At 38.3% G+C, this 22,712-nt stretch overlaps 3 protein-coding genes across 5 annotated transcripts; all 3 read left to right on the top strand.

Moving 5' to 3' along the window:
* The first annotated feature begins 103 nt into the window (after positions 1 to 103).
* On the top strand, positions 104 to 4,483 carry LOC113012561 (ubiquitin carboxyl-terminal hydrolase 46-like). Of its 3 annotated transcripts, none has more exons than XM_080298395.1 (10): positions 104 to 401; positions 1,112 to 1,220; positions 1,298 to 1,416; positions 1,621 to 1,691; positions 1,776 to 1,901; positions 2,962 to 3,057; positions 3,156 to 3,287; positions 3,374 to 3,502; positions 3,626 to 3,651; positions 3,866 to 4,483. In XM_080298395.1, the coding sequence occupies exons 1-10, from the start codon at positions 353 to 355 to the stop codon at positions 3,987 to 3,989; spliced, it is 981 nt and encodes a 326-aa protein (XP_080154521.1). In that variant the 5' UTR covers positions 104 to 352; the 3' UTR covers positions 3,990 to 4,483. The 3 variants fall into 3 exon arrangements, with proteins under 3 accessions (XP_080154521.1, XP_080154522.1, XP_080154520.1); XM_080298394.1 differs by having other exon boundaries at positions 105 to 401; positions 1,776 to 1,905; positions 2,966 to 3,057; XM_080298396.1 differs by having other exon boundaries at positions 1,776 to 1,905; positions 2,966 to 3,057; positions 3,626 to 4,483.
* Positions 4,484 to 6,095: 1,612 nt separating this feature from the next.
* Positions 6,096 to 9,988, top strand: LOC113012552 (thialysine N-epsilon-acetyltransferase-like). The gene is made up of 6 exons (XM_026152832.2): positions 6,096 to 6,325; positions 6,552 to 6,603; positions 8,514 to 8,597; positions 9,082 to 9,183; positions 9,275 to 9,315; positions 9,486 to 9,988. The coding sequence occupies exons 1-6, from the start codon at positions 6,149 to 6,151 to the stop codon at positions 9,651 to 9,653; spliced, it is 624 nt and encodes a 207-aa protein (XP_026008617.2). The 5' UTR covers positions 6,096 to 6,148; the 3' UTR covers positions 9,654 to 9,988.
* Positions 9,989 to 14,391: 4,403 nt separating this feature from the next.
* On the top strand, positions 14,392 to 18,005 carry LOC113012540 (thialysine N-epsilon-acetyltransferase-like). Its single transcript, XM_026152815.2, has 6 exons — positions 14,392 to 14,676; positions 14,920 to 14,971; positions 15,878 to 15,961; positions 17,079 to 17,180; positions 17,264 to 17,304; positions 17,491 to 18,005. The coding sequence occupies exons 1-6, from the start codon at positions 14,614 to 14,616 to the stop codon at positions 17,656 to 17,658; spliced, it is 510 nt and encodes a 169-aa protein (XP_026008600.2). The 5' UTR covers positions 14,392 to 14,613; the 3' UTR covers positions 17,659 to 18,005.
* The last annotated feature ends 4,707 nt before the right edge of the window (positions 18,006 to 22,712 follow it).

Below are 22,712 nucleotides of genomic sequence, written 5' to 3'. Positions count from 1 at the left end.
TGGGAAGAAAAATAAAAGCTGCTGAGTTTGCACCTGTAGAATAGGAAACAGTGACAGAAATGCGCATTTTTAACAATTAACATTTCCGACACGCCTTGAACCCATCACTGATCCGGCAGAAGTGAAAGAGAAAGCGATAGTCGGAGTGTTTTTAACTGCACGGGAGATTGAGATAGCCTAATGCTCCTATAGCGGATGAACTATTTTATTAACAAGTATCTGAAGAAATGTCTTAAAACTGTGTTGAAGGCAGGCCTGCATCTTTGGCTTACTTTGATTTCTTTTCAAAATAATCGCGTTTGTTTCTGCCTCCAACAACAATTTCTTTGTAGATCGTCAGAGGGGGCAGAAAATGCGTTTATTTGGTCGACATGGTTTCAAGTTCATCTCTACCTCTGTGGGTAAGATTTGTAGTGAATTTCGAAGTCCCGAGGCCTTTTTTTATTTTTATTTTTTATTTAGTTTTGGTTAATTGGTCTTCTGTGTGTTCTCTAAAGTTTTTCCTACGCTCTTCAGACGTCTTTAAATTCAGCCTGGAAACGCTGTTGAAAGAGGAACTGTCCTTTACTCAGAGCGTCTTCAATTGAGCTGCTTTATTATTAAGAGTTTACTGACATATGATGAGAATTTATACACCTTGCGCCATTTGTAAGGACGTGCCTTTCTTAACCTGCTAGGTACCTGACAAGGAATGTCAATGTCAATTTGTAAATGTCAGTGTTTTCTATAGCACATTTACAAGCAACAGCAAAGTTAACCAAAATGCATTACAAGTTAATTAATGAACAATAGAAACTAAATACAGTAAAACGAAACGTGAGAAGACGCAAATACATTATGTAGTGACAACATAAACAACATTTCAAAAATCTGATGGTACTTAAGCAGAACTCGAATGAAAAGCCAGGGTTAAAAAATGAGTTTCAAGATTTAATTAATTCTATTATTTAAAAATTATTCTTGGTATTATATGTTAGCAAATGTAGATCAAATCATTGACTTCAATGGATTGTAGAAAAGACGCAAAAGGGAACGAGCTATTTTCTGACGACCTTCTGCTTGTGTTGGCAGTTTATGATGCACACTCATATTCTTATTCTGCAATTTACAGAAGCTAATATTAAATACCATGGGCTGGTAAACCAAGGTGCGACATGTTACCTGAACAGTGTGCTGCAGGTGCTGTTTATGACCGAAGACTTCAGAGAAGCTGTGAAAAGGTTTATTGTCACATATGTGCATTTAATGGGGTCTATGGTTCATTTTTATTACTTATGGGGACTTTGTCTGTGTTTAGGTCCTCCAAACAAAATGTTGGCATTGGGCTTCTTGGTGCCCTTACAGACTTGTTTGATAATTTACAGAAACATACAGCAAACACACACAAAATAATAACCCAGCTGGGCATCAACAGAGGTACAGTATGATAACACACAGACAACAAAACCTTTGAATAATGTTTTTGATGTTTCATGTTTTTGAGAAACTTTGTCACTTTACACAACATTTTGAGGGTTTATGATTGGCATTTTTGATTGTAGTGAATAATTATGGGGTTATATATTTTTTTAATTAATGAATATGTTTGTTAAAGACATGCACATATATTTCTCCATCCAGTGTATGAACAGCGAGATGCTGCTGAATGCATCGAGAAGATTTTAACCATGACCAGTCCTGAGGCATCACAGGTAAGGTCTTTGTCAATATCAAATGGAATCGTTTGGTTTGAAAATAATACTTAATATTATGTTTTTGTTCATTTATGTTTTCAGATCTTCCACGGTCTGTTAGCAAACCAAATCACCTGCTCTAAAGGTCATAAAGAGACTGACAGGGATGCACCATTTTGGCATCTTCCTCTGTCATTGGTGGATTTTTACAATCAAGACTACAGCGTAGTAAGTACATAAACTTCTCAGCATGTTTCTGTTTTCAGGACTCACAGCTGCAACAAGTTCGCATAATATTGCCAGTAACATATCTGTGTTATTCTATCATTTTCCTTAATAAACACTTTTGTTTGATTGGGAACTATGTATCTACTTGTGAGGACACATAAAAATCAGATGATGCCTTAGATCCTGCCTGTGTCAAAACATATTATTTAATATTATTTCTGAAAATGTTTCTTTTTTAAAAATATATCTCTTATTACTTTCAATGCATTACAAAACAAACATAACACAGTTGACTTATAGTCTCATGAGTCATGTAAATATCCTAAGTCACAAAATGCAACAAATGTATCTTTTAGTGAGAAATGATAAGAAAAGGTAAACCTACTCCAATGTTTTGTAGAAAAACAAAATGGAGTTTTTGATGTGATTTTTGTTTGTTTTGTGGAAAATGGGTTAGCGAGTGGTGGCTGAAGGTTTTAATGGCTATCATCCAAACTTGATGACCATGGCAAAATACTAGCAACCAAAGGAATTGCAAGGAGTTTTTTAGTGCAGCATCTTTGTGACCAGTTTCACCCAGTGACTGCCAGCAATCACTCGCTAACTGGGAATACACACTTTCCAACACTTATCAAGTATGTGAACCTGTGTTACTGAGGTCTTAGAGAGTTCATGTCTGAATACTACAAAAAAATGTTGAAGCTTAACCAAGATTAGGTGAAATTTTACATACCGGATCTAAATCACACTGAGGTAAACTGCCAATAAAATTGTAGACCTTTCAGTTTGTCTTCAGATCTGTCCAGTACCTTTTTTTCTTTTTCTGACACATCTAATCAACTCTACAGTCCAAGTCCTGAGTTCACTGATAAGTGTTGGATGTTGGAATTTTGGTTTGTTTTTACTGTTTATATCTCTCTTCAAAAGACAATATTATGTCTTTTAAAGAGGTCATGAATTATTAATGTTAACATGCCCTTCTTGAGAAAATCTTTGTGAACACTGAGCTCTTTGGCACATCTATATCAAAGCTGCTTCTGAATTAGTTTTCATTTTTCAGGTAGACGGCATCGAGGAGTTTTTCAGACCTACATGTCTAAATGGAGAACACCAGATGTACTGTGACCGCTGCGGTCACAAAGTTGATGCTACTATTGTAAATAAGAACATTTTTTGTGATTTCTGAACATTGATATTGATTTAATAAAATTATAACAAAATGACACACATTAAAAACCCATATTTTTCACTCAGACAGATGTGATAAAACATCACCCAGATGTTTTGATTCTGCTGCTGAAGAGGTTTGAGTTCAACTACAGTTACATGTCCTACTTCAAAACCAGCTGTTTTGTGGAGGTTCCCTACAGCCTGCAAATACCAGGGGTATTTACAAAGTGTACTTTAATATTTGATCAAAATCATCTTCATTTTTCTTTCTCACTTTGTTATTTTTTGTCCTCTGTGATCAGAGTGAGGTGTACGAGCTGTATGCAGTTGTGGATCATTTTGGTGGTCTGAGAGGTGGCCATTACAGCGCAACAATCAAAACCCAGGATGAAGACAGATGGTATAAGTTTGATGATACCCAGGTCACACCGGTAAGGCTGATCGCGTTTTCTTCAGTGTAATTGAAACACGTTCCAAAATTACTGTATTGTATGTTTATGTATAAAAATAAAAGAAAAATTCATCATGTTATATTTGTTTTTTTCCCTTCATAGCTTGATTACCAACCATTCCAGGAGAAGTAGGTTTTTGTCTTTCTTCTTGTCCTTGCTATAGATTAATTTGCAAATATATCAATATTTAAAGTTTATTTAAACACAAATATGATATAGATGACTGTACGTATGGAGTATGTTACACCAAACTCTAATCACAAGTGCAGATTGTATTTTTCAAAATTGTTTTAAGGTTTTTTTTAAGTTGTGTTTTGTCTTTTTTTCTATTTCTTCTTCTAGATCCCAGAGTGCATATCTTTTATTTTACAGAAAGGCAAAAAGCAAGAGTCATAATTGTTACCATAGGCATATGTTTCTTTATATTTTTTTTATTTTATTATGTATTTTATTATTCGTGCTGTAGATAGTTAAAACAGGCAGGTTTTCCACCTGCAATCAGTGACAAATATGACCAGTGAGAAGACGCTTATGACAAAGCAAAGTCAGTTATCACACTGCAGAGTGATAATACACACAAAAATGATGGACATGTATAATTACAGTGATAATTAGTGTTGGATCTGAACTCTGCTGTTAATGAGATTACCCAGTAAATGAAGGTTTTTCAGGACACTTGGGGGGAAAATGGACACAAAGAAATTGTCCGGCATCATGAAAATTCAGGAGTGAAGTTAGTGACAGAGATGCAGCTGTGATAATCTAATAGACAGGTTGAGATTAGCGACGGAGAAGACAAACATGCAACAACTGAGGATGAACATCAAAAACAAGCGAATTAAATGTCAGGATTTGCTTGCATGCTGTGATCATTGCCCTGTTGCATACCTGTTGGACAGACGACCTCTTTCTTGTGTGTGTGTTTTATATTTAAAATAAATTCCACAATATTAAATCTAATTTATTTTTTTATTTATTTCAAATTGATCTGAGGTGTGTGCGCATTACTTCCTCAGCCAATCAGGTGGCCTAAACTTTTGAAGTAATACTATTTTATTTAATATTTTAAAATGCAGTATTGAGAGATGATTTGAAAATAATGGAGGAAACATTAACAAATAAACTGTTTAAATGAAGTAAGCAAATGTGTGGAAAAAGGGCAAAGCACAAGAGAAATAATGAGTGAAACTGTTATTTTACAGGACTGGGAAATAAAATTCTGCTCCCTTCGTTCTCATTTTTTTTAAACTGATGCTTTAGCTTTTTTTTTTTATTATAATATTATTTTTGGTTTGAAGAGCAAGAGAATCGATCAGGTTTAATTACACAGATGTTTGTTATAAGTTAACATGATTTTTTTAATTGCTTGATTCTTTAACAGAAACCCCTGGGCGAACACTCCTACAATTTCTTCTTGGACCAACTGTAACGCACATAATTTCCTTAGTGATTAATAAAGTATTCTGATTATGATTCTGATAGTTTCAGGATACATGATCTGCCATTATCCAATGACACATCTGCTTACCTGTATCTTTTGCTCGTTTCTCCTCCTCTTCTTTTCCCTTTTTTTCTACACTGAGCACCTGAACTTTTTTTGTCCATCTTGCATTGGTTTTAATTTTGGACTTTTGGATCACCACAACGAGCCCGTTCTCAACATGTTGACGATTTGTCGTAAAATGTTACGCTTTGGGAGTGAGAACGTGTTGTTATTAGATGCTGCTCCAGCCAGCCAGAGAGTCCCCGCCACCCCGCCCGGTGCCTATTCCATCCCCAAAATGCGCTGGCTGATGTCGGGGCAACATGAGTACGGGCAGCTTTTTTTTTTTTTTTTTTTTTTGCCGGGGCTGGCAATCCGTGTCACAGCTTGTTCATGACATGTGTGAGGACACTGAGATAGTAGTGATGTGTGTGATAGGAGTGACAGATGGGTTTGAATGTGAGGATGGGATCAAATCAGGGATCAGCTCTGACCACCTTCTTGTGATAGTGATGGTGTAAAGGTTGTTGATGGATGACTCCACTTTGGATTCAAATAAGGCAGCATGCTGCAAAATACTGGATTGGCTTAAAAGAAAAAAAAAACATTTTTGATGACATAAAAGTCTAAAAAACTGACTTTTGTGATTTGTCTTGCAATTCCAGTATGGAGGTCTCAAAATGCACATGCTAAAGAAAAGAAGATTTCACTCTTGGGGACCTCATATATAAAGAATATGTGCAAATTTTTTCAGATGATTCAAAAGAGCCACAACAGGAGTCATTTGACAGGAGTCACTGAGGCTATTCCCAGGAATCCGGTTGGTATACATAAAAAATCTTCTCAGTGTACATGATTTTAGGCAATGTACAATTTTGCTAGCTAGATTAGGAAGAGGAAATGATGGCAGGCAAGCTTTGGTATCTTTTGGGGACAGCTGGTTTTTAGTTTATGCCATGTTGTCAGTCAGTTCACAGTTAATTGGTGGATAAAAGTCAGTGGATAAAAATCGTGTTCATGTGGCATCAGGTGTCACAGGGATTCTGGGAAATCAGAAAGCAGATGCGTTAGCAGGGAAATCTACCAGTAAAGAAAAAACTGGCAAAGACAGAGTAGTGCAGTACATGTGACAGGGGGCGGTAATGCAATGGAGACGGATGCCAGCTGCTTTTAAATCCCAAAGAAGAAGAAGAAGTTGGAAGGAAACGCAGCTGTCCAGCTCTGCGATCACGACCTCATCACCACATCTACTCAGCATGGACTTCTCAATCCGTGCAGCCAACCTGGACGACTGCAAGGACATCGCGCGCATGATCATGGTGAGCGGAAACGTGCGCGCGCAGTCCAGCTGTGTGTGTAAGACATTTAGTGACATGCATCGACCGTCAGGCTGACATCCATCAACCTCTCTGCTGCTGCTGTCATTATTACATGGTTCAGATGCAATGTGCTCGCTTTGCTCTTTAGTTTCAGTGCAAACAGGCTAATAAATGTTAGAGAGCTCGTTATGAACGATGAGCTCATGCTTTGTTTGTTTTTCTCCAGGAGCTGGCAGAATATGAGAAAGTGTCAGACCACGTGAAAGTCACCCAGAAAGGTAGTGTATGTAGTCATGTCTCAAGTTCTCTGCCTTGACTTTCAGGGTATTTTTTTTAATAATATTTATAAAACGATTAAATCCAAGGTGATATTTTTGGAGGTGCACAGTTTATTCTTTATGTCTGTGAAGGTTCTCAGTCATTCAGGTCATCGTAGTCAGAGGTCGGGGAATTCCTGCAGCGAGGAATGCTCAGACCTCTACATTGGAGAGACCAAACAGCCACTTCACAAGCGCATGGCACAACACAGAAGAGCCACCTCCACAGGACAAGACTCAGCAGTCCATCTGCATCTTAAGGATAAAGGACACTCTTTCGAGGATGCCAATGTTCACATTTTGGACAGAGAGGACAGATGGTTCGAAAGAGGAGTGAAAGAAGCCATCTATGTCCACTGTGAGCGACCATCTTTGAACAGAGGCGGGGGTTTACGACACCAACTCTCTGCCATCTATAATCCAGTTTTGAGATCCCTTCCCAGGCGCCTTAACGCCCACTCACATCCTGGGCCATCTGACCTCAGGAATTCGCATGATAAGGTGGGGCCAGGTTTCACAATGAACTCACCCGAAACCCAGTTTCACACCTTGGCTCAGGTGATTAGAGGATCATCAGGGGGTCCTTTTGTCCCTCTGTGGGGGGATACTCCCACTAGGTTTATATCTGGGACTCTCCACCATTTGACCTTAGAACTGAAGAAGCTTCTCGGATGAGAGGTGAAACGTCTTCAAGCAACTTAAAGAAGTCCAGACGCTTTTCTTTGCAAGCTCCTTTGACAGTTTATTCTTGACTTTGGGAAAATGAGATCTTATAAAATCTCGTCAGTGAAACACAGAAACTAAATTTTAATGTCTGCAGCTGTAAAATAAACTGAGCTAAGACACGTACACATTCAACTGACATTTTTATAAATGCAGATGCAGCTGCTTCAGTCCATGACTTGCAGTGCTTGATGAAAGATAAAAGACGAAAGTGTTGCTAATCAGAAACTTTCCAGATTGTGTTGAATGGTTGATCAAATTCTGGTGGCACATTTCTGCATTCATAATTTCTTCATTTTGACAGGATATCCAACACCACACTGGCTGAAAGGCAGCTCTGAAACATGACAGAGCCTATACCGTGTTTTACAGATGGCTGTAGACACTTGTACCTCTCTGCTGACCTCCTCTATAGTCATGTGCATCTTGTAGCAATGTGGGCTTCGACCACAGCTGGAGTTTCTGCCAGGAGCTGAAGTGGGAATGCACGTCCAGATAAAACACACTTCTAACCAAAAAGTATCTGGATCAAATATAGTTTGGTGTTTATGGTAAATAGACTGGTTCTTATATAACGCTTTTATACTCTTATGAGCACTCAAAGCGCTTTGTACAAATTGTGCATTCACCCATACACACAAGCACATTTTTATTTAGTGCTTTCTAACTAACATTCACACACATGCATACTCCGATGGATGCATCGGAGAGCAATTTGGGGTTAGTGTCTTGCCCAAGGATTTTTGGCATGCAGACTAGGGAAAGTCAGGGATCGAACCATCAACTTTCCAATGAGTACATGACCTGTTCTACCGCCTGAGCAACAGCTACCCCAAATTTAGTTGTTTAGTTATATTTGTGTAAGCTAAGTAGATTTTATCACACTATAATAAAGTATTTGTCTGTGAGCCATTTGTTTCTACCACCAGGTAACAGGTTTTCCCAGGAAGCTTCATTCTAAAATTAGGAATTATGGACCTTTGAGGAAAAACCATTGCACTGTATTTTCCAACAAAAGGTCAAGAACTGGTTTTAAAGCTCTCTCTTAGCTAAGATTACATTTTGATAAAAAGCCTCAAACTGTTAAATGCAAACTGAATTTCCCCTTGTGAAAACACCGTGTAACAGTATCTATCATTTCTTTTCAGACTTGGAGCAGGATGGCTTTTCCAAGAACCCGTTCTTTCACGGGATCATCGCTGAGGTGCCAGAACAGCACAAAACCAAAGAAGGTGATCATGTTACGCTCAGTTTTCTCACACACCGTTGCGATCTACTGTCTAACAGCTGTAACAAACTTAGAACTGATGGTTGAGTGTTTAAAAAAACATGAACCCATATGTGACAAAACCCTTAAAGTAAGTGAAAATAACCGACAGAGTGGGCGAGCAGGAGAAACAAAAGAACAGGGCAGATTTTTAACAAAAGGTTAAAAATGTGAGGTTTTATTTATAAAGTTTGCTGCACATTAACTGTGAGCAGCACCAAAATTTGTATCATTTTTTTCACTGATGTAAAGGAAATGATACATATTTATGTGTTTACAGTGTAATGTAAAGCATTATGCTGTTAATAATCACTCTGATAAATGTTCAGAGTCATTCACTCAGTTGGAAGGAACGACAAAAGAAATATACAAATTTTATGAATACAGACACAGTTTAGCTTCTTCTAAATGTCGACTGTTTTTACCAGTAGATATTTTTCTTCTTTCAGGGTACACGAAAATCGGCTATGCACTTTATTTCTATGCTTACAGCTCCTGGTCAGGCAGAGCCATTTATATGGAGGACCTGTATGTGATGCCTGAGTTCAGAGGTACAGTACAGCCTCTGAGAAGATGTCTCATCATCACTGTGTCCTTATATTTGCAGGAAATCTCAAGTAATGCACATGATCTGTCTTTCAGGGAAAGGTGTCGGTAAAGCACTAATGAGCAAGGTGGCACAGGTGAGTGAAACGTGAATAATGGAGAAGGTAAACCTTGAGCATTTTCCTGTTTTCAATATTTGCAGGAAAATATGCTGAACAGTGTCTCAGAGGCAGCATGCAGAAACAGCTTCCATGCTACATCTACAGCAGTCATTCCTGTCTTCCTTCTTGTTTTTGCTCTCGTGTAGCTGGCTCTGGCTGCTGGTTGCCACCAGCTCAACTTCACCGTCCTGAACTGGAACAAACCATCTGTGGACTTTTACCTCAGCCAGGGCAGCTTCGATGTTACTGCTACCATGGGTTACCACTGCATGCGCTGCGAGGGGGAGGCGCTGAAGCACCTGGCTCAACTTTAACCCATCCATCATGACCTTGTGACCTTTGCAGCCATGAGGTCAGCCTGCGCACTGCAGGAATGGAGCACCACTCAGTGGCCTCTTTGTAAAACCTAACAACTTGAAGCGCCTACCTCAGCGTTACAAGGATAACTGTCTGAAGGTCTGTGCATATAAGCTAAAAGTGCAGCACGCCTTTTTAAATGAATATAGTTCAGATATGTGTTTATTTTATAAATGGCATTAAATTGGTTTTCTAATTTAGTTGCAGTTATATTTTTGCAGCTACATGTAATTTACAAGCAGTGGATGTTCCAGTGTGTAACGTCATAGAATAAAGCGAATTGTATACATTTCTCCTGATGAGGTTTTTTGTATTAAGTTACCAATAAGACACATAATTCAGATACTGTCTTCCACATTTAGCAGCTGTCAGAAATAAAAAAGAAATGAAGTACAGTTACTTCACTACTTTACTTCTCACTAGTTTTTACTTTTATGCTTTGCATTGTAACACAAAATCTCAACTTTCCACTCTATAGTTTCAAAACAAGCTGTCAAAATGTTGAGATTACAGTTGCCATTTCAAGTCAAACAACTGCCAAGGCTGCTTAATCCTCTACAAAATGCTTAGTTTAGATGAGTTAGTGAAACAACTTGATCAGCTGTCTTATTCTGTCTACAACATTCATTCTCTTTACTGCACAAGTGTGTGACGATTAATATCCCTGCATCTGTCCATTGGCAATAAGGAGAGATCACTTAAACATTATTTATTGAGACAGAGAAATTAATGTATGATGACCCATCATGGCAGACAGATTATGAGCGGTGATAGGATTTAGGACAGGACCCCTTTGAGTCTACATGGTGGTGGTGATGAAGATGGAGAGTGAGGCTTGGCTCTAACTGAGGTGTCTGTGAGGTGGTTTGTGAGGAAAGTACCAAGGTGGAAAGCAGAAAGTACATTAGCAATAAAACAACGCAATTAGGTTTTCAAAACATAAAAATATATACAGAAAATATGGAAACAAGCAGAGGTTCGAAGGGTTATAAAGACAGTAAAAATCTTTATTGGAGAAAATACTGTGAATTACTGGGTAAAAATACACCATTAGACAGGGTTCAGTGTACAATTAAACCTAAGTCTGGTAATTCAAAAGATTATTACTTCCCAGCAATAATAGATAATGATAAAAATTAGATACATAAATCTGAATTATTAGCAAAATCATTTGCAAAGGTGGATAGTACAGACAACCTTTATGATAAAGAAAAAAGAGGATGGGAAACAACATTAAAGAGAAATATCAAAATACTTCATGATTAAGAAAATAATGAGGATGTAATTCATATAAATTTTTCTTTTAAAAAAAAACAGAAGAAGAAGAAGCGCGTCAAATTTTGTACACAGGGCCACTCGAACGATAGTTTCCATTATTGGAAACTTAAAGTACAAGGTCTGAAAGAAGTGTCGCGAAAATGCCGCTCACGCTTACGGTCATAACGGAAAAGGGATTGAGATTTGAGGTTGAAGTGGAGTGCGATGATACTGTTGAGAGTTTAAAGCTTCGAATAAAGGAGAAAGAAGGAGTCCCCCCCGGTAGGCCTGAAATCGCTACTAATACACTGCATGATTGTGATTAAAACGGTCATTCAACAGTTACAGATTACTGCCTTACACATAGTGTTAGAAAAACTGCTATCCACTCACTCCTTCAGGTGTTACATGATATTTTTTTTTATGCAAAAGTGCCCTGCTTTCACACAGTCTGCTCTAATCAGTTTGCACGGTTCAGTGGTTCAGTAGGTTTACATTGTGCGTTTAGTTGCAAGCTCAGCAATCTACCCCAGTGTTGAAGAAGGACAGGTCGTTGAGATATATTTATATTTCGGATTTTCCTGTATTAAAATAAATAACCTGTTATGAATTTCTTGTTCTTTACAGCACGCAGGTCTATACAGGCGTATTTATATATTTCAGGAATTACATATGCAAGTTGTTATGAACAAACTTCATATTCTTGATCATTCTTGAGCTGAGATATGATACTTAAGTCACATCCATTATATATAACTGAATATAATTATCAACAGACCCCACAATATTGTCATTTAACATGTGGCAGTGCTTTAAGGATCATTTGCAAGTTCTTTAGGTGAAATCAGTAGAGACTAAAGTCATTACATTTTCTCTTTCCTTATAAATCCTCAGTATTCATCAGATATCCTGAGCTGAATCAACTCAGGATATCTGATAGAAAAAAAAGAGATCTTCCAGGAATGGTGATGGAGTTTTCCAGAGATCTGATTGGTCACCGGGCAGTGATTTCATACCTGCTGATCTAACCATTCACAGCAAGACCCTAGCATGGTAACCATGGTTACCATGGCAATCCGAGAAGCGACTGAGCTTTATAGCATAGAAAGTTACGTGGATAAGATGAAATCCTGCTTCGTAGTACAGGCCTCTGGGCGAACACCAAATACACAGGTCACATAATTGCAAGTAGATGTTTTTTGTTTGGTTTTTTTGATGTTTTTTTTACAAATTGTAAATGAAAAAGTATTTTCAGTTTTTAGAAATTATTAGCCTTTCTTGACTTTTGGTGCCTGATTTTAACTTTTAGTTTATATCTGTTTCAGATCAACAGAGAATTATTTTTCAAGGCAGGGAGCTGACGGATGGTCACTGTCTCAGTGACTATAATATCCAACACAGGTCCATTGTAAATGTAACTCTAAGACTGAGAGGAGGATGGCTACCTGAGGAAGGTGATAAAACCCGGAGCAGGGAAGAGCTGTCTAACTTTTAAGTAATTTTAACAACACAGCAGAACAACATCTCAGTGACACCAAGGCCCAGGTTGCTCAAGCGCCACTGAGGAGTAATTTTAGCATGACAAGGAATCCTCAACCAAAAGCACAGAAGAAGTCCTCCAATGAGTCTGTGAGGAAACATCTGCTCAGTGGTGACGGGAGAAAAGTTTTTAAGACGGAGACCTGAGAGAATGTGTTGTACTCATCCCCCTGCACTGAAGATGACAACACAAAATCCAATTTCTACAGTTTTTGTTTTGATACTATATTATGAATTGTAGTTCCTATAAATAAGCAGTTACCATGCTACTTTTAAACCAGTTCAGCTAGGCGGATAGCACACAGTGTGATGAGCCAGTGACACTTTCAGCATTGGCAGCAGTAAAACTTTAAACTCGTTAAATTCTTGAAACAAGTTCATCCTCCTCACCACGCAAAGAACTGTTTAATTTGCACTCTGATGGTAAATAAAGTAGATGGGTTAAGTCCTTTGGCTACATAAAGTTACAAAAATTGAAAAAAAAATATTTTGCACCTCTAGTCAGGAGATGTCAGCACTTGTTATCATGGTAGAGTGGCTCAATGTTTGGTGGTCAAAGTCCATGTCCATGAAACAAACTCGTTTCACTAAAATCACTGTTAGACTAAAATTATATTTTATTTTTTCATATAATGATGCTTCTTTATCTAAACTTGTGTGTCAAACTTTGGTTGTTTGTTTTTAAAAAAAGAGGGATCTTTGACTGGTTATTATTTTGACTTTCAAAGCAGAGATAAAAATTCCCACCGTACTGCTGTGTACTGTGTATTTGTATTAACTGATATAACAGGTTATTTGCTTGACCAGTTTCTCTGAATTATAATGACCTCTGGATCACCTGGAACTGTGACAGCGGTCACTACCTTTGGTCTCCAGTTCCTTAGACTGAAAGGAGTTAATAACAAGCTGGACTTTGGGCTGCCAATCTTGACTGGACTGTCGAATTTTGGATGGATACCAAAGAATCAGCGAAATTTCAAACATTTGTTTGTGGATGAGTTCAACAGATGTGTATTAAGCTAACAAAAACAAGGCAACACATCAGATGAATATTGACCAGCACACGTCAGTGAATTTATTCTGTTTGACTTATATGTGAAGCTACATTTCCTCCTGGATCTTTTGATTTGTTTTTGTATTCAACATATGTCTAACATTTCAAATAAACTTCTTTCTCTTCTGGAGTCAGAGAGGAAACAAATTATATTCATATCAGTAATAAAAAACACTGAAGCCTGGTTAATATAACTCTTCATCACGACCACTTTGGCTTCTGGGATTACAGTTATCTTACTATGGCACATTATTTAGCACTTTATAGTTTGTTTTTTTCAACAGATGCAGAGTGGGACATTCACTCAACAGTTTGTTCTAACGAACCTGCAAATTTACCCTTTTTATTATTTTCAAAAGTCTTCGATCATATGTAAAATGGAAATAAAAAGAAAATGCATTGTTGAAAAAAATCGATGAAAATATGTAATGTTTAGAAGCTTAATTAGATTTATTAGCTAAAAAACTTTTCAAAAAGAAAACCAGAGGGAAATATAATATTTGATTTTCTGAAAAATTGAGATTGTACAGCTGAATGAACTGACCTTATTTTGTGTTCCAGGTTTACTCTCAGCAGTGAGATATTCTTTATTAGGTTCAGTATTTATTCATTTTCCATAACATGACGCCCCAAGTGAATGCCCTTTGTTAAAATATCCCTTTATATTTCTGATCTGCTCTTCCATTCTTTCAGAGTCAGTTTAAAATTCACTCAGGGACACTGCTGAGAGTAGTATGGAAGTAGGTTATATAAAGTGTTCTGATGATGCATTTGCTTTATCAGTCATGACACACTTCTCTCTGTCTGGTCCTGTATTTGCGTGGTGTTGGATCGATATCAGATTTTTCAGTGGCACACACTCCAGCCTACATGAGTGTGTCCAGCTGCAGAGCAGGAGGAGCAGGGCAAAGTGGTTCCAGGACATGTCTGCTGTTTGTTGAAACTGAAGTAACACACTGGACTCAGAGGAGCAAAGCAAACTGAAGTATCAATAATTTCGAGCTTGTCTACTTCTCACAGTCTGTCCTCTAACAGACTGGAACAAAACCTCATCAAATCCACTTGACATGGCTTTCTCCCTCCGCACGGCAAACCTGGACGACTGCAAAGACATCGCGCGGATGATCATGGTGAGCACACATGTGGACGCTCATGCAGTCCAGCTGTGTGTGCGATTCATGCAATTTTTCAAAACCACAATGTTGCTGTTATCATTAGATTAGTGAGATATTATCGGATGAACTGTGCTCGCGGTGCTCTACAGTTTCAGTGCAAACAGGTTAATAAACTGTTTTTACTGTCGGCTGAGGAACAGTGATGTTAGCATGTCCTGATAAATGATGGCAGCTGATGCTATTTATGATTTTCTCCAGGAACTGGCAGAGTATGAAAACCTGGCAGAGCATGTGAAAGTGACCCAGAAAGGTAGTGTTTGTAGTGATGTCTCAGGTTTTTGCCTTAACTGTAAATGTATTATTTTATACTCTTCATAAACAAATTAAATCCAAGGTGATATCCCAAAAGAGGTTCAGAGCCAAGTTACTGTAGTTTTTTTGGTTTTTTAAATTTTATATACAGTATTTCTTTCAATTTTGACTTTTTGTTTTTAGTTCAGTTTAGTTTCCGGGGTGGAGTTTCATATTTCACTTTAGTTTTTACTTTTTGAAAATGTTTAGTTTTTGTTGGTTATTTATTATTTTCAGTCTTAGTTTTATTATTTTTCCAATTGTATCGAGAACATATGCCAAAGGCCAGATGTAGGATAATAATTACAGCAAAGTAGGAAAATAATTATAATAAAAAGACAGCATCATTTTAAGAGCAGTTTGCTCTCGTTCTCATAGACACCCAGAGACTCAAGAAACACTGACATCAAAGCTACATCAGGCTAGTACCAAAGAAGCATATAATAAAACTAAGAACATTACTTCTCTCCTTTTTGAAAATAGTTCATGTATTCTGAACCAACCACATTCCCACTTTTCATCGTCTGCATAGCTGCCCTCGCTTCCTCTTTACACTTATTTCACCACCTGTCCTCCTCTCTCTCATTTTCTTCATTCATCATTTCCTCAAACTGTTCCTTCCATCTTCCCAACACCCATCCTTCTCTTTCAACACTTTCTTGCAATTCTTCATTCCACCACTAAGTGTCATTGGCCTCTTTCTTCTGTTCAAAACACCCGTTTACAAACACTCCGTAATGTGTGACCTTAAAATTAGGGTAAAAAAAAAAACTTTATTTGTCTATGGTAGCTGGGATAGGCTCCATCCAAGGATAAGTGAAAGAGAATAGATGGATGGATGTTTATGTCTGTAATTTCATTTCAGACTTGGAGCAAGATGGCTTTTCCAATAACCCGTTGTTTCATGGGATCATCGCTGAGGTGCCAGAACAGCACAAAACCAAAGAAGGTGATCATGTTACACTCAGTTTTTACACACTGTTTTCACTACACTGATACTAACTATGCCTGTAGGTCAGAGTGAGCACAAAGTCTTTGTTGCTTGTCGGGGAAAGACAATAAGAAACATAGGAAACAGTCACCTTTCTCTTGTTTTTTTATGCTCATGTTCTTGCAAGCAAATTTATTATTCTGTAAACCTTAATAAACCATTATAAAACCTAAACAGGGTACAAAAGTGTTGTAACCCTCCTTTTTAGTTTTTTGCAAGTAAGTTTTATTGCCAAAGTACTTTCTATTGTACATCAGTCTACCTACATAAACACTTCTTATTTGCTTACTTACTCTCTGCTGCCCAGCTGTGCTTTTTCCTCCCATGACACAGGTGTTTTTCCACACAGTCACTGCTGTCCACTATCTGCTGACTTCAAATATCAGAGTCTATACTGAGATGTAGCTACTTATGTCCTGGACCTCATTAATGTCGTGCTCCGCTCTCATCAGCTGCTAGAAAAACTCAATAAATCCACGAACTGTCCAGAACCAATCAGCAGAGAAGTTAGCAGCTAAATTGTTCTGGACTCAGAATCATCAGATTCATCAAGTCACTAGCAGGGGCGGATCTAGAGGGATGGCATGTGCCAGCCTGAAAATGATCTCTTTCCACCCTTAGTGCCACGCTGGTTTTGCATATGACAGTGTTGTTTATTAAAATAAGACAGCATTAACACTTTGAGCCAGGCTACAGTTAACAATGAATATAACTTCTAAAACTGAATATATTGCATAGTGTCCCTGGGCACCAGCAACATGACTCCTGATGTTCTGCTGCCTCCAAGAAACCAAAACCAAAAAAGTAATAGTGGTTAAAATGACCTAACCAGCCTCACCACTGGGAAATGTGAGGTTTTATTTATAAAGTTTGCTGCACATTAACTGTGAGCAGCACCACAAATCGTATAATTTTTTCACTGATGTAAAGGAATGTGTTTACAGTGTAAAGTAAAGCATTATGCCATTAATAATCATTGTGCTAAATATTCAGAGTCATTAACTCAGTGGGAAGGAACGACAAAACAAATATGTTAACTGTAAGCTAGCTCAGACTGATATTTTTCCTCTTTCAGGGCACACAAAGATTGGCTATGCACTTTACTTCTATTCCTACAGCTCCTGGTCAGGCAGAGCCATTTATATGGAGGACCTGTATGTGATGCCTGAGTTCAGAGGTACAGTACAGCCTCTGAGAAGATGTCTCATCATCACTGTATTTGCAGAAAATCTCAAGTAATGCACATGATCTGCCTTTCAGGGACAGGCGTTGGCAAAGCACTAATAAACAAGGCGGCACAGGTGAGTGAAATATGTGTATAATGGAGAAGATAAACCTAAAGAAGATAAACCTTGATAGGAATATCCTGTTTTCAGTATTTGTGAGCAAAAAGTACTAAACAGTGTCTCAGAGGTAGCAGAAAAAAGAACCCTCCATGCTGTATCTCAACTCAGCAGTCATTTCTTCTTGTTTTTGCTCTCCTGTAGCTGGCTCTGGCTGCTGGTTGCCACCAGCTCAACTTCACCGTCCTGGACTGGAACAAACCATCGATGGACTTTTACCTCAGCCAGGGCTGCTTCGATATCACTGCTTCCATGGGCTACCACTGCATGCGCTGCGAGGGGGAGGCGCTGGAGCACCTGGCTCAACTTTAACCCATCCATCATGACCTTGTGACCTTTGTAGCCATAAGGTCAGCCCACGCACTGCAAGGATGGAGCACCACTCAGTGGCTCATTTCCAAAATCGGACAACATGAAGGCCCTACGACTACACAGGCTTTCTGAAGGTCTGTGCACATAGGCTTATTGTGAAACATACATTTAAAAATGTAAACATAGTTATGATATGATAGATATGTCTGTATACACAAAAATGACATAAAATTAGTTTTCCAATTTATTTACAGTTACATTTTGGCTCTCAGGCAGAGGATGTTCCAGTCCTGAGAGGATTTTTACATTAAAGTGTATAACTAGAATAAAGCTAATTATATAAATTTCTCCTGATCATTTTTTTGTGTTATGATACAAATAAGACACATAATTCAGACAGTATCTTCCAATATTTAGTGGCTGTGAGTGGTGGTAAGTAATCAAGTAGAAATATTTTATTATTGTACCTAAGTAGAATTTTCAGGTGTCTGTACTTGATTATTTTTCTGACAATATTTTACTTTCACTCTAAATATTGTAATACAAATATCTCTATTTTCTACTCTCTATATATTCAAAACAGGCTCGCTGCCTTTTGTTTAACACATTTAGAGGAGTTATTTAATGTCATTGAAAACCTTCCAGACATCAAATCAATGTGAACCTGAATGGTATGAACAACTCAACACAGTCCTGTTTCTGTGTCCATCATCCGTAGTTATTGCACATGATGAGATAAAAGAAATAATCATTAAATAATCAAGTGTTTGCGCACATACAGTGGGGCAAAAAAGTATTTAGTCAGCCACCGATTGTGCAAGTTCCCCCACCTAAAATGATGACAGAGGTCAGTAATTTGCACCAGAGGTACACTTCAACTGTGAGAGACAGAATGTGAAAAAAAAATCCATGAATTCACATGGTAGGATTTGTAAAGAATTTATTGGTAAATCAGGGTGGAAAATAAGTATTTGGTCACCTCAAACAAGGAAAATCTCTGGCTCTCACAGACCTGTAACGTCTTCTGTAAGAAGCTTTTCTGTCCCCCACTCGTTACCTGTATGAATGGCACCTGTTTGAACTCATCATCTGTATAAAAGACACCTGTCCACAGCCTCAAACAGTCAGACTCCAAACTCCGCCATGGCCAAGACCAAAGAGCTTTCGAAGGACACCAGGAAAAGTATTGTAGACCTGTCTTTTTGTGTGTGTGTGTGTGTGTGTGTGTGTGTGTCAGTCAGACCTCCTGCTGACCAAAGGGTCATAAACCCAGGAAGCTTACATCAAATGAAACAGAACTTTCAGATAGGATGTATCTACAATAAAACCTCCCCCAGCACAGAGTGGTTGGAGAGGTGGTCAAAGCCAAAGGAAAGGCTTTGATCCTACTGCTTGAACTAAGACTGTACAAATTTAAGAAACACAATGGCAACATTCAACAATTAGACTTAACAGTTTAGGTGCGAGATATTCTTTCCTTGTTTGGACCGAATGTTGCAGGAGCTAGCAGACAGATTTTCAGGGGCAGGACAGAAAATAATGGAGGGCATTCAGGCATGCAATCTATCCTCCCCAACATTCCTTTCCGAAAATGCCTTAAAACCTATTGTGGCACACTACCATGTGATGATAAAGCCTGAAAAACTTGAGAGCGTATTAATGTATCTTTCCTGACTTCAAATGGGCTAAACCATTCATGGCAGACAGAATCCGAGGGGGACAAACTGAGCAAATTTCACTATGCCTGGTGCACGGGGAAAAATTATCAATATGCTTTTTGTGACCTTTCTGTTTGGTGGTGTGCTGTGTGATTTTTTTTTTTTTTTTTTTTTTTTTTTTTCTTTTCTAATGTGAAATATGTGCCGTGGCTCCAAAAGGTTGGAAACATTGTGCTTATTTATAGAAAATACAATTCATAATAAAGCATCAGAACAAAAACTGTAGAGATGGGATTTTGTGTTCTCATCTTCAGTGCTGGGTGACAACACATTCTCTCAGTTCTCTGCCTTCAAAAACTTTTCTCCCATCACCACTGAGCAGAAGTTTGGAGGACTTTTTCTGTGCTGGCTTTGGTTTAGGATTTCTTGTTACACTAAAATCAATACACCTGGCATAAAGAGTAGGGAAAAGTTATATCTGGTGTTTGCCCAGTACTACGAAGCAGGATTTCATCTTATCCACATAATTTCAGTACTATGAAGGTCACTTCTTAGATTGCTATGATAACCATGATTACCATGCCATGGTTATGCTGTGAATGGTTAGATCAGCAGGTATGAAATCACTGTCTACTAATCAATCAGATCTCTGGAAAACTGCATTACCATTCCTGGAAGATCCCTCAGACTGCTGTACACGGGCATTAGGGGAGTGGTAAAATTCTATTTTTACATTTATTCGTTACTGTCAGACTGTTCAACACCACTACAAGGTTCTTTTAAATTTAATGAGAAGCATTAGATTTTCACTTACACATTCTGCATTTTTATCTTTCCTGACTTCAAATGGGCTAAACCTTATAAAGACATTAGGTCTTTTCCAGGCTTACAGACCAAAGCACTTACAGCACATACTTTTAATACTATATTATGCTGCAGTGCTTTTCCTCTTATAGACATTCCTGTGTTGCTTTCAGTCTTTCTGTATTGTGTGTTCAACCTTTTTATTAATCAAAATTAAAATTCAAAGGACAATCCAGAAACATTGAGGCTGGGATACTTTTCCGTTTCTACAGGAAGACTTAATGGAATCATTTCGCAGACTCTTTGCTGTAAAATGATTCAGCGCGCAGTTTGTGCAATTTGTCAACTGAATGTCACCCACACCAGCTCATGGCTTATTAAACACACACAGAAAACACAATAGACTGCTTAGTGAAAAAGCACAGGCACACATTTGCTAATTAGTAATTAAGTGTCAAAGTACAGTAGAGGTCCAAACTGTTTTTAAACCAAGGTGTAAAAATGTGTTTAATATAAAAATCTGTTTAATGAAGCCACATGCATCAATTCTATTTAAATGAACATCTCCCTTCATGACAACTGTATGTGATTTCGTTTTCTAACTCACTAGTTTAAAGTTCAGGGGTGCAGTGACTTTGACCAACAGGAGGGGGATACCTGTATCTGCTAGTATCTGCCTTTTGGAGAATTTATCAGACAAATTACATGTCTTGCTTTATAGGTAATTGCGATTTTATTTATTTTTTTATACATTTTTTATGATTTGGCATGCAAGTATGGCTAGTATGGCTATTTTATTTGATATTCTGAGATGATTTAGCTCAGGATATCAAATCAACACTAATGATTTATTAGGAAAAGGAAAAAGGAATAACTTTAGTATCTATTGATTTTACTTAGAATTTGCAAATGATCCCTAAAGCACCGCAAACTGTTATATAATAATAATGGATTGGATTTATATAGCGCTTTTCAATGCCACTATTCATTGGTAAATGGCCTGCATTTGTATAGCGCTTTTCTAGTCATTAAGGACCCCAAAGCGCTTTACACTACATTCAGTCATTCACCCATTTGCGATAGCAAGCTACAGTGTAGCCACAGCTGCCCTGGGGCGCACTGACAGAGGCGAGGCTGCCGGACACCGGCGCCACCAGGCCCTCTGACCACCACCAGTAGGCAAACATGGGGTTAGTATCTTGCCCAAGGATATTTGGCATGCAGCCTGGGATCGAACCACCGACCTTCAGATTAGTGGCTGACCTGCTCTGCCACCTGAGCTACAGCCCCCATTCGCTCTCACATTCACACACTGGTGGAGGCAAGCTGCCCTGCGGCAGACTGACAGAAGCGAGGCTGCCATATTGCGCCATCGGCCCCTCTGGTAGGGTAAAGTGTCTTGCCCAAGGACACAACAACCAGGACAGAGAGCCCAGGGATCGAAGCGGCGACCTTCCGGTTACAGATGCGCTTCCCAACCCCCTGAGCCACGGTCGCTGAGAATATTATGGGGCCTGTTGATAAAAATTTAATAGATTTCCTTTCATCAAATTATATTCCAAGTCATATATAAGTCATATATATATATCCAAGAAGGTATTGGAACCGGAGAATGAACGTTTTGCGGTGCTGAAAATGCTTGCATTTGATGCGGTACTTGGATTGTTTTGCCACGAGTTCCCGGCATGCAATGCGCGAAAGTCACGTGGTCTGTCAATCTCTATTAGATTTCTTCTTCGTCTTCTTCTGTTTTACTGGCAGTTGGCGACCCATTTAATTAGAGCAGGTAGCTGTACTGTCCTCTAGTGGAAGAGAATGTAATTGTTCTGCCCATTACTCAAGCTGGTTGCTTAGAGTAGGCAGCACACAGTGTGAAGAGCCAGTGACACTTTCTGCTTTGGAAGCAGTAAAACTTTAAACTCTTTGAACTCTCAAAACAAGTTCATGCTCCTCACCACATGAACAACGGTTTAATTTGCAGTGTAGTGATTTTAAAAAAAAAGATGAGTTGTTGGGTTACTAAAAGTTAGAAAAAACCTTTTTGTTTGTTTTTTGTGTTTTGTTTTTATTTAGCACCTGTAGTTAGGAGATGTCAGCACTTGTTATCATGGTAGGGTGGCTCACTGTTTGGTGGATAAAGCCCATCTTCATGAAACAAATCCCTCACTGTTAGACTAAGATTGTATTTTAATTTTTTTCATATGATGATACTACTTTACCTAAACTTGAGTGTCAAATGTTTTGTTTTAGTGTTCAACATAAATCTAACATTTCAAATACTCTTTATAGATAGATCAATCAGGTTTAATCATTCGTTTTCTGTAGTATGAACCCCCAAGTGAATGCCTTTTGTTAAAAGATCCTTTAACAATTCTGATCTGCTCTTCTATTCTTTCAAGTTCAGTTTAAAATTCACTCAAGGACACTGCTGAGAGTAGTATGGAAGTAGGTTGGCGTCTATCCCAGTTGCCATGGGGCGCAAAGCAGGTACGCCACAGACACAAGCATTCACATCTGCATCCAATTTTAGAATCACCATTTAACCTAACTAACTAAATGTCTTTAGACTGTGGGAGGATACCTGGAGATAAC

This window comes from Astatotilapia calliptera, chromosome 3, assembly GCF_964374335.1.
Source record: "Astatotilapia calliptera chromosome 3, fAstCal68.1, whole genome shotgun sequence".
In the NCBI taxonomy this organism is placed as follows: Eukaryota; Metazoa; Chordata; class Actinopteri; order Cichliformes; family Cichlidae; genus Astatotilapia; species Astatotilapia calliptera.
Note: the sequence above shows the minus strand (reverse complement) of the source record. Positions and strands in the feature narration are given on the sequence as shown.